The 12,172-nt window shown below is 42.8% G+C and overlaps 2 protein-coding genes across 4 annotated transcripts in view; one reads left to right on the top strand and one right to left on the bottom strand.

Moving 5' to 3' along the window:
• SLC25A26 (solute carrier family 25 member 26) overlaps positions 1-1,899 on the top strand; it is a 183,419-nt gene extending 181,520 nt beyond the window's left edge. The window contains exon 10 of one of the 2 annotated variants that reach the window (XM_056524560.1): positions 1,294-1,893. In XM_056524560.1, coding sequence (XP_056380535.1) covers positions 1,294-1,390 — 97 coding nt within the window. In that variant the 3' untranslated portion in view covers positions 1,391-1,893. Of the gene's footprint in view, positions 1-1,293 lie in introns of both variants that reach the window. The other variant, XM_056524561.1, reaches the window with a different exon arrangement.
• Positions 1,900-5,433: 3,534 nt separating this feature from the next.
• Positions 5,434-12,172, bottom strand: part of LRIG1 (leucine rich repeats and immunoglobulin like domains 1) — a 123,932-nt gene continuing 117,193 nt past the window's right edge. For both annotated transcript variants that reach the window (XM_056524563.1, XM_056524562.1), the window contains 2 exons: positions 11,244-11,528; positions 5,434-10,466 (listed from right to left, as the gene is read on the bottom strand). In XM_056524563.1, coding sequence (XP_056380538.1) covers positions 10,264-10,466; positions 11,244-11,528 — 488 coding nt within the window. In that variant the 3' untranslated portion in view covers positions 5,434-10,263. The remainder of the gene's footprint in view (positions 10,467-11,243; positions 11,529-12,172) is intronic.

Below are 12,172 nucleotides of genomic sequence, written 5' to 3' on the forward strand. Positions count from 1 at the left end.
ATAGCTGACCCCTGAATGAAAACCCCCTATGTAGGTAGCTCTCTTATTAGCTTGGTAGTTTGTCCCCATATTAGCTAGGCAGGAGCATAGCCCACATTGGCTAGGCAGCTGTAGTCCCCCACATTTGGTAGGCAGCAGAAGTCCTCCACATTTGGTAGGCAGCAGAAGTCCCCCACATTTGGTAGGCAGCAGAGTACCCCCCCACACACACACACATTCGGTAGGCAGCAGAGTTCCCCCAACAGTAGGTACAGGCGGCAGCAGAGTTCCCCCAACAGTAGGTACAGGCAGCAGCAGAGTTCCCCCAACAGTAGGTACAGGCGGCAGCAGAGTTCCCCCAACAGTAGGTATGCAGCAGATTCACCCCTCCCCACCCTAGGATGGAAAAAAAAATCTGATCACCTGATTATGCCCTATGCAGCAATCTCTTCCGGAGCACACCAGGGGACCGTGTCTTTTATCCTCCACAGTGCAGGCGCCGATGAGTGATGTCATCTGTGCCTGCACTACGTGCTGTGTGGGGGCGGAGGTCACGCTCCCCACTGTGGGCGCAGCTGTGGATCACACAGAGAGGAGGCTTTCTGCTGTAAGTGTGTGAGACGCACATAAAGAAAAAAGCAGCGCTGGGGATCGAGGACAAGTGTCCTGGATCCTCAGTAGCACGGCCCTTTACCAGGTCGGGCCCTTGGACCATCAGCGGTCAGTCCGCCCCTGCCTACATCACCATCATCACTATCGCAGTGAATATCTGACTTACAACAGAAACACAAAACAAATGGATTTTGGTGGTTTCAGACCTGGGGCAGACAGGTAAACAATGCTATATGTTTCTGCAGCATTTTCTGTTTTTTTTACCTGACCTCTGAACACTCCTTTATGTGTTGTCTAGTGAATCTATAAGCTGTTTCCAGTTGTGCTGTGCCCTTAGACTATGCAGTGTTCAGCAGATGGCATAGGTAACCAATAGAGCATTGCAGCTTAGAGGAAAGTTTTACCTGATTGGCTGAGAGGCAACATGTGGTTTTTTTGTTGAGCTACTAAGCTGTGACCACATGGTGCATCTCTCCAGGCTGGTTGGGATGCCCTTTTATTTTTATGTGGTGTACACTTTATAGGGGGGGTCCCCAACAAAAGTTCTCCCATTGTGAATGCCCATGATACAGGGATTTTCACTATGGTGTAAAGCTTTAAATATTTTACCCATAGGGTTCTTTTAAGGTAAAAAATAAAAATAAATGACAATAAGTGAGGTGTAGTCAAATGTAGGCTATTTCAACCATTTTTCTTTTGCAGGTTATTTGCTGGCATTGTGCCAAGAATGACGGCCATCAGTCTCGGAGGTTTTATCTTCCTTGGAGCTTATGACAAGGTCCGCAGCGTATTGATGTGAAGACCCCACAGGGACCCAGGAAATATTCTGCAAGAAGCTCAGGTTCTTGATGATGATGTCTGAGACATAATGGAAATGGTGGATCCAGCAAATTGAGGGGTCAGACGACTACATGTGCACCTACCTCTAAACACAACAATGGGATCTGTGTAGGACAATGAAGCTGGGAAAGTTGGGCCGGACGCTCCACATTATAATAGCATTTGCTTTTTGTATCAAGTCTCAGTAAATTCTAATTTTATAATTCACCTTTTCTGCGTTGTTTCTCATAGTTATAGCTCCTTACTCTACTGACCCTAACACAAGCTGGGTAAAAGCCAATATGGCCACCGTTATAAATAGGTGTGTATATACCTCTTGAAAACGGCCTTCAAAACAGCCTGGAAATCAGTGTGGTTTTTGCATGTGTTTTAAAGTGCAGGCATTTTTGGGTACTTTTTTTTCAAGCACCCCCTGTTGATATCCATGTGAGCTTTTAAGCATAATTGCTCCAAAAAAGTGACATGCCATTTCCTTTTTTTTTTTTTTCATGCCGTTTTGAGCATTCCCCATTGAAGTTAATGTGAGCTGAAGACCACATGTATTTTTTATGCCTTTTTTGTGGTATTTTAAGGGGTTATAGGGTCTTTTTTGGTCTGTAAGAACATATCATAATGCTTTCCACCTTATATGTGACCAAAGGCTGTTCAAGTTGCAGTTTTGCAACAGCTGGAGGTACACTGTTTAGGAAACACTGCTATAGACAAATGTTGTACTGTTCCTTTTTTTGGGTAAAAGGCATCTATTTCTTAATAACCCAATTAGGAATCACCCTAACCTTCATATGTTGTTTCTGGTACTCCAGTGGAAAACACTTTTTTAAATCAACTGGTGCCACAAAGGTAAACAGATTTGTAAATTACTTCTATTTAAAAATCTTAATCCTTCTAGCACTTATCAGCTGCTGTATACTACAGAGGAAGTTCTTTTCTTTTTGAATTTCTTTTCTGTTTTACCACAGTGCTCTCTGCTGACACCTCTGTCCATGTCAGGAACTGTCCAGAGCAGGATAGGTTTGCTATGGGGATTTGCTCCTACTCTGGACAGTTCCTGATATGGACAGAGGTGTCAGCAGAGAGCACTGTGGTCAAACAGAAAATAATTTCAGAAAGAAATACAACTTCCTCTGTAATATACAGCAGCTGATAAGTACTGGAAGGATTAAGATTTTTAAATAGAAGTAATTTACAAATGTGTTTAACTTTCTGGCACCAGTTGATTAAAAAAAAAATAATAATGTTTTCCACCGGAGTACCCCTTTAATATGTTAATTTATTGGGCGGATGCCCATTCTGCCAGCGGAGTTCCGTTGCAGAAATTCTGCAGAATACACGGAGCAACAGAATCCCATTAAAAATAATAGGACTATGCTGCAAGTGGAATTCCGCCAGCTGTAGTGTGGATTAGCCCTAAATGGGTTATCCAGGATTCAAAAAACAAAGCCGATTTCTTCCAAAACCAGCACCACACCTGTTGTTAGCAGTTCCATTAAAGGGAATAGAGCAAAGTTGTAATACCGCACTCAACCTGAGGATAGGTGTAGTGCTGTTTTTTTGTTTGTTTTTATGAAATCAGCTGATAAGCCCTTTTAGATTCCTCTAGCAGACTGACACTATGTTCAGGCAGTTTCCTTTCAGCCCGGGTGCAGTCTTACCCTTGTAACAGTAAACTGGCTTGTCCTTCACCTCAACATTTTTGGAATTTCTTTACCCTAAGCTCCATTGATGTGAACAGGTCCTTTCATAGCTGCCTGATTTCTTCAGATTTAGGTATCTGTACAATTTGTCGAGTTTTTTTTATCCTTGAATGTCACTCTTTTTCCCCTGGAGGTTTTATGTATCCAGGTAAAGCCTTTAAGTTACATGTACAAAATGTGTGCCAGGCAGGTCTAATGATACTAAATGGCTCATCTAGGTTTAATGTCCAAATCACAGGGGATTATATCCTTTTTGCTGCTGAGCAAAGGGTTATTAGAGTGGTAGTCCTGCGCCACACCCGTCTATAGGTTGGGTACAGTATTGCAACTCAGTCCAATTAACTTAAAACAGGACAACTGGCAATACCAGGGGCAGCCCCTATTGAATGCATGGAGCTGTGCCTGGTAGGAAATAAAGAGGCCGCAATGCTCATATCCGCACTGTGGCCCCTTCAGTCAGCAGCAGTCTGACCCCCACCAATTTGATATTGCCGGCGTTGAGGCTCTTATCATCACGTTTTCTTATTTCCATTGTATATGCATTTTAGAAAGACCCTTGTGATGTGTTTAACAGAAACATAGGCTGCTAGAAGAAAATGATAGTGTAAACCTCTGCACAGCAAGAAACTCCATCTAAAGAGACCCTGTGGTCAGTTTATTTATATTATTTTACAGCTTTGGGTTCCAACGCTGTGTTTACTTTCTCTCTGGGTCCCCACCATTAATGAACCTAATGTTACTATTCTGTTGATCTGCGCTTTTCATTGTCAGGTAAGTGAGAAATTTATTGTAAAAAGGGGTATGAATGAGGCTGAGGGGCATTAAACTGGATATAAACTAAAGCCCCTCCCACCACCATTATTATTATTCATGCCTCTTAAAGTGTACCTCTCGCCTTAAGACTTTTGATATGTCAAACGTTTTGAAGGGTCAGACGCTAACCAAGTGTTAGGATAGTGCAGCTGATAGAGACTATCCCATAGACTTACACTGTAAGTTTGCCACGCTTAACGCACACTTCTCCAGGCTCGTTTCAGTTCAGTCCCCAACAGAGCAAAACCTTTGACTTGTATCTACAACATGTCCAGAATTTTTTATGTGACAGCGCCCATTTAATCAAACATCCCAAACCTAGCATTCTTACCTGTTTTTTTACAATAATGTCCTTAACCATTTGACAATTAATGAAAAGTTCAACTTAAAGGGGAACTCTGGTACTAAACATCCTATCCACAGGATAGGGGATAAGTGTCTGATTGTTGGGGGTTCAGCCTCTGGGACTCCCTACGATCTCCTCTCTGGCTTCCCGTTAATCTGCATGCGATCTCCGCCCTGTGACTGATTACTTTTGACCACAGCCCGAAACTGTCAACACACCCCCTCCATATATCTGTATGGGAGATCTGGAGATACACGAACGCTGTATTTCCTTCTTTCCCATATACATGAATAGAGTGGGAGTGTCTGCCATGGCCGCTCCGAAGCCTAGCACAGCCGGCATTCTAAACATAAATGTTCAGAACACCGGGTCCTGAGGGTCCCAGCAGTCAGACCCTCCACGATCAGACATCTTATCCCCTATCCGCAGGAAGATATCTATTACCAGAGTTCTCCTTTAAAGTGTACCTGTCGTTAACAAAAACTTTTTATATTATGTAGATAATACCATTATATGTATATTTGTAATATGCATTGGTTAAAAATGTGTATATTTTTGGGTGAAAAAATGCTGTCCCTGCAGCTATTGCCTGTGTGTCTCTGAGGAGTCCAAATACAGGAAGTGAGGGTAGGACAAGCAGGGATCTGTGCAGTCTCCTCCTTGTCAATCATCCTAATGTGTGAGCCCAGAGCATGTCACAGAGCCTCAGTGTACAGATCCCTGCTTGTCTTCAGTGTACAGAGCCCTGCTTGTCCTCACTGCACAGAGCCCTGCTTGTCCCTCAGTGCACAGAGCCCCGCTTGTCCTCAGTGTACAGAGCCCCGCTTGTCCTCAGTGCACAGATCCCTGCTTGTCCTCAGTGCACAGATCCCTGCTTGTCTTCAGTGTACAGAGCCCTGCTTGTCCCTCAGTGCACAGAGCCCCGCTTGTCCTCAGTGTACAGAGCCCTGCTTGTCCTCAGTGTACAGAGCCCCGCTTGTCCTCACTGCACAGATCCCTGCTTGTCCTCACTGCACAGATCCCTGCTTTCCTGTTTAGGGAGTGCCCATCAATTTGCAGAAAATAGCGAATTTCCCTCTGCTACATCTGTCCAGCATTCATTCTTTCTCACGTAACGCACACAATCTGGTGACAAATGACAGACACGAGTTTCTCTCTAAAGTTTTTATTTTTTCCAACTCGGATCTTTCAACAACAAAAACAACTCTGGGTTTAGTAGACACGTCAATGTGCTTTGTTAGAAACTTCTTTTATTAATATACATTGTACCACATCTGTCTATAAATAAATAACTTTACATAAAAGTAATACTTCCGTTTCACATTGCCTCTCAGAAGCAGCATTTCCTCTGGTTTTCGTGGAAGTAACATTTCAAAGTAACATTGAATGGTTAAATGTGGCAAATGGTTGTTTAGCTTAAAAAATTTATTTCTTCAGCTTACATTAAAAAAAATGTGAATTTTAAGTAAAGGTTTACTACAGAGACCTAGGGCCACGCAAGGCGTAGTGTTAGTGTGTGCAGCCTTATTTATCAATCATGTCACTCGGCCATTGCAAAAGTGGCGCTAAGAGGCAGAAGCTGCGACAGTGCACCGGCTATAATGTTACACAGTTTACTGCCCCAATTTTTTATTTTATACATCCGGTTGCTCCAATGCATAAAAAAATAAAACAAACACTGAAGCAATTTTGATAAACTTTTTCTACCATTTTGTTTATATAGCGCCAATGAAGACAGAACTGATGGAAGGCAGTAAGTGCAGGTCAGACTAAAACCAGGGTTGGTAATTTGTGACCACAGGTGTATTTTGGAGGAAAAATATATTTACAAATCATCTGGTACCAAAAAGTTAAACAGATTTGTAAATTACTTCTAATTAAAAATCTTAATCCTTCCAGTACTTATCAGCTGCTGTATGCTTCAGAGGAAGTTGTCTTTACAGTCCTCTCTGCTGACACTGACTCTGTTCGTGTCAGGAAATGTCCCGAGTAGAAGCAAATTCCCATAGCGAACTCTCCTGCTCTGAGCAGTTCCTGACATGGACAGAGGTGGCAGCAGAGAGCACTGTGGTCAGACTGGAAATAGAAATCATTTACAAATCTATTTAACTTTCTGGCACCAGTTGATTTGAAAAAAAATGTTTTTCTCCGGAGTATGTCTTTATCGCTGCATAAACAAAACAGTAAATTTGTAATCTAGACTATTACCGGCATAGATGACAGTACAGATGAGGTGATAAGTCAGTCTGTTCATTTTATTAGGGAAGAATCTGCAGCCAGCTGCAGTGTTTTTCTTTGTACCTTAATACTAAGGTATTAGTAGCTACTTTATTGCATCTGTGCATTAGGGGCACTTGTCCTTTAAATTTTACCTGCCCCTTTCCTTCACCATATAAGACATGAGGCTGAAATTCTACAAAGATCAACTCCATGTAAAGATACTAATTCCTATGTTAAGTTTTCTAACTTTAAGAATTTACCCCGGGGGGAGGCTTGCTGAAATTCCTGTGGGCTCAAAGGGGAAATCCAGTCCAAATGATTGTTTGATATGTCATACATACATGTGAGGTCACATTACTAAAGCCTGATCTTGGCATACCATTGGTTTCTATTTAAAAAAGGCTCTATGGAGTGGAAACCCCTTTGGTCCTGTTGAGAGATTTCTCTTTCCGGTAACCTAAGGAAAGGTTCATTCAGATCAGTGGCAGTTCAGACAGATGTCAAATCTCCGGTGCCAAAGTGATGCAATATCTCTAATTCTGCATATCCATTGTGGATTTAAATCATAGAAATCTCCAATGATCTTCTACACATGTATCTGTAATATATCGGATGAATTACACTTGGTTTCCCCTATAAAAGGAACCTGTCATCACTTTAAAGGGGTGCTCCACTGCCCCAGCATTCGGAATATGCAGGCTGCGGGGGTTGTGACACGCCCCCTCCCATAGACTTACATTGAGGGGGCGTGACTGAAGTCACAGCCTCTGCAGCCTGCATTCATAAAATGTTCTGAATGCTGGGGCAGTGGAGCACCCCTTTAAGGCTGGTGGGGATGATGACTTGTGAGTCAGGCAGCATGTAAGTGTACCGTACCTGTCGTCAACAAAAACTTTTTATATAATGTAGATAATCTATGAGGAGTCCAAATACAGGAAGTGAGGGTGGACAATCGGGGCTCTGTGCACTAAGAAAAAGCAGGACAGTGTGTACAAAGGCTCCATGACATGCCCCTGGCTCATACATCAGGATGATTGACAAGCCAAGAGCCTGCACAGAGCCCTGCTTGTCCCACCCTCACTTCCTGTTTTTGGACTCATCACAGACAATAGCTGCAGGGACAGAATTTTTTCACCAAAAAATATACACAATTTTTAACCAATGTATATTACAAATATACATATAATGGTATTATCTACATTATATAAAAAGTTTTTGTTGACGACAGGTACACTTTAATTGATCCCTCTCTCCATACCCCAACAGGAAGAGACCCCCCCCCCCCCCCAAGGAATGACAGGTTGTCTTTAATGGTTGATGCTTTTTATGCAGTATAAAATAAAATTGCATACTGAAGCTACTCAAATATATATTTTTATAATTTTTTTCCAGAATTTTCTAAGAATATAATGTCTCTAAATCTGCCGTAGTTCGCAAGAAGCAAAGCCAACTCTCTGTTTAGCACTTCACATTATCCTATAAAACATTCATTGATCACAGCGATAGTAGTGGGTGCCAGGTAAACATTCACATTACATTAGCTTTTCCCATAGAATGCAAAATGAGTGTAGATTCCATTCCTAGTATTACTTCCCATCATAGATCCTAAATGGAGATGAGCAAACTTGCAGTACCAAGCGCCAAATTTGAATCTGAAGTGGCGGCGGTCGATTTGTTTGGTCTAGAAAAATATGTTCTTTCCAGGCTTTAAGGGAATCTGAACACTCAGGAAGCGGAACTACTTTTTCTAGACAAAACAAGTGCCGCTGCTTGAGATTCCGATTCTGTGATTTGAACTGTAATCTCACTTATCTCTAGTCCTAAAGATTGGTAGGACACCACATGCTCCCAAGACACATTGGAAAACCCCTTCTAAGCTAACCCTCTTCTAAGCTAAGGCTCTGTTCACACCTTGTTTTTTTCCTTTGTCTGATCTGTTCTTTTTCTTGTTTAGGAAAGTGCAGCAGACTACAGAAAAAATAACATCTAGTTGTCCAACACTTTTTTGGCATGTACTCAGTGCACAAGGCCCTAGAGATACACCTCAAGAGCCATGCAGGTGCATACACTGAACAAAGAGGTCTGAATAGAGCCTCACACCAAGAAGAAGGAGGACCTTAATGTCCAAAAGTGCAAATCTTTACGTATGAGGGATTAAAGGAGTACTCCGCCTCTAGACATTTTATCCCCTATCCAAACGATTGCGGGGGACCCCTGCGATGTCTGCTGCAGCACCCCAGACATCCAGTGCATGGAGCGTGCCAGATGACTAGCGATGTGGGGCAGAGGCTCGTGACATCAGGGCCCTGCCCCCTGAATGCAAGTCTATGGGAGGGGCATATAGGCAGTCACACCCCCTTCCATAGACTTGCATTAAGGGGGCGTGGTCATGATGTCACGAGCCTCTGGAGCTGCACCCCACACTCTGAACAAACGCTGGCTGCAGGAGAGATTGTGGGGGTCCCCAGTGGCTGGACTCCCGCGCTTAGACATCTTAACCCCTATCCTTTGGATAAGATGTCTAGGGTGGAATACCCCTTAATGCAATGTAGAGGAGATTTATTTTATTTCACACCAGTTTCAAACCATAATAATGTGATGAGGAAAGAATAGCAACATATGGGACTGAAAAGAAGGGTCAGTAACTTATGATTTAGGCAGATCTGTGGGAGAAGACCCCTAAGGTTGTCATTTGTAGGGGTTCTAGTAGTGTGGGGATTGAACATGAGCCATATCTATTCTATAGGTCAGCGCAGTATAACCTATAAACCACATCTACTAAATTTATGGTAGTTTGTTACCCAATTGTAAAAACAAAACAATTTCTGTATTTTTTTGGAATGTGATCTAGAAATGTAACATGTTGTAAACCTTCCTTCATCCCATGACCCCCAAGTAGAATGTCTGAAATGAAGATGCAAATATAACATTTAAGTGCAATATACCTCTTTTTTTTTGTGCAAGCCACTTTACTTGACAGGAATTTATTGGGGAGCAGAAGATGACAGCTGCTGTATACGGACGTGTTTCTAGATGTTATAGTTTATTTTTATCCTAACCCTGGATCACACCTTACTGTAATCCTTTGGTCAAATAGTTTTGTCCATATTATTGTCAATACCCTCCTTCCCTGTGAATCTACACAAAGAACAATCTTCCGTGTGCTGCGGTTATAATACAGATACTAAAATGTAACCGGCCAATGGCTCATTTCCATAAAATACAGAGCACATGAAGAAGACATTTCTAGGCAGCTGTACCACCTCCATCAGTAAATGATCCTGTATTCTTATATGCAGTAAGGCACCTAATTCATTTTCCAAATATGTTCTCTTTTATAAAAAAAAGAAAAACCCTGACTCATTTCACAGCTGTTCTAGAACGTCTCATGCACTAACAATCAAAATAGACTCTGTAAAACATATATGTATATATTTATATATCTAACTTTTAGATATTTACATATTTATATATATTTATGAAAACTCTTATGTACAATGTATCAAATACATATTTGTTTTACTACTTACAATTCCTTTGCATTTTTGTGCATTGAATGCAATCTGACGTTTGAGCTACCAACACTTTAGAAGTCTGTAAAATCCCATCCCAGCGACGATCGGGTTGGATTCTACACCCACTCTTTGTACCTCATTTTCGGATGTCCCCCTAAATGGTAAGTTTAGGAGTTGAGGTAGCAAGATCTTTGCCGGTTCAGTGCAAAATTCAAAGTCCTTTCTAATTACTTGCACAGAAGAGTCACTTGGAATCACATGATCCGATGTGTGGCCGATGCTCGAAAAGCGGCGGTGACGTGATGTGTCCATTGGAGAGCACAGTCAATTTGGCCTCTTGTAGAGGATCACTTATGTGTGATGATGGCTGCGTTAAACAGTCCGGGACTGGAGACTGCCGATATGTCTCCTGGTCATGTGACTGGAGTATTGGCTCCAGATGTGAACCTGTAAATAGAAGGATATGAGACATTTATATGGGGGAAGAGCCTTTGACCACATTCACAACTGTCCATACAACAAAATGTGTAAGGTGTTTTCAACACCCTGTTCAGATGTCAATTTTAAAATCTGAAGTGATGACTAATGTTTTTTTTATGGTGGCGTATATTACTGTAGAGTGGCCGTACCTGGTTACTATGTAATAGTAATGTGTCAAATACTTCTGGCCTCATTGACCACACAGAATTGGCAGAGGTATCCCGCACTGGCAGCCTTCTGCTCAGATATTGATCGGCCATCAGTGTGTGGAATTGGAGACACCCTTTAAAGGGGCAGTCCACTGGCCAGCACGCTTTGTGCGCGATGCAGGGGTCAACTACGCACCCTAGTGATGTCATGCTACACCCCTTCAATGCAAGTCTATGGGAGGGGGCCGCCACTTCCCATCCCATAGACTTGCATTGAGGGGTATGACGTGGTCGACCCTGCAGAACGCACACAGCTTTTGGAACTAAACGTTCCGAACGCTGGCCAGTGGAGTACCCCTTTAAATAGAGCAGAGCTGCACGCAAACCCGTACAATGCCTTTACGCTCCAGAAAGCACATTTTTATTTTAAAACGTATGCTAAGTAGTAATATACATTACTTTGCATTTAAAATGACTAGTAAAATCCACTACAGCTTCAGCTGAGGAGTCATGTGAAGTAGGTGTAAATATTTATTACTGTGTATATACATATATACTATATTACTGTGTATATATGAGAAATAGAAAATATTACCTTGTGCATCAGAAACCAACACTTGTGGTCTCTGCTCACTGAAGAGAGGAACCCTTTCATGGTTGCTGGGATACACAAAGTCATTAATGTCCATTTTGCTGTAGTTTTGCTGGCAATGGGGCAGGTGGGAATGGTCGATGCCATTCCTGTAGCTGTCCTGGTTGCTTTGGGGCTTTCCATAGGAGCAGTCTATAGATGGTAATGGCTGGGGGCAGTAGTCGGGGTCTTTGCTGTACATTGCTCGGCCCTCCAAGCAGTCTGTACATACCACCTGGTATCCATATCCTGGAATTAAAGCAAAACAGGTTTTATTTTCAGATATAGCAACTTTCCTCATGGTTGGAGCTCCTTTTTTTCTGATACAGAGCTCCAAATCCCCTGCACAGAGTTAAATAATGGCAGCTGAACATCCCGGCCACAGCTGCAGTGGGGAGGCGGGCTCTTCTCTCAGGCTCCCTGAGGATTCACAGCTCTACCAGTTGTCTGACTAGTCGCTAGAGCTGTCAATCATTGGTAAGCGGTGGAGACGTTCCCGGTACAGGGAGCCCAGGGGAAGAGGGCCTCCCCCTCTCCAACTGTTTAGCAGCTGTGGCCGGGACATTAAAGGGGTACTCTGCCTCTAGGCATCTTATCCCTTATCCAAAGGATAGGGGATAAGATGTCTGATTGTGGGGTCATCTTGTGCATGATGTCACGATCCTCCAGCCCTTGTATCGCCCGTCATCAGGCAGGGAGCAAAGTTTTTTCCGTGCACAAGATGACTGGGGTGCGGCAGGAGAGATCACGGTGGTTCCCAGCGGCGGGACCCCCGCAATCAGACGTCTTATCCCCTATCCTTTGGATAGGGGATAAGATGCCTAGGGGCGGTGTACCCTTTTAACAATAAAATGCTGTTTCCTTGGTCATGCAAAACAAGTGACGCTTTAAAC

Source organism: Hyla sarda, chromosome 6, assembly GCF_029499605.1.
Source record: "Hyla sarda isolate aHylSar1 chromosome 6, aHylSar1.hap1, whole genome shotgun sequence".
Classification (NCBI taxonomy): Eukaryota; Metazoa; Chordata; class Amphibia; order Anura; family Hylidae; genus Hyla; species Hyla sarda.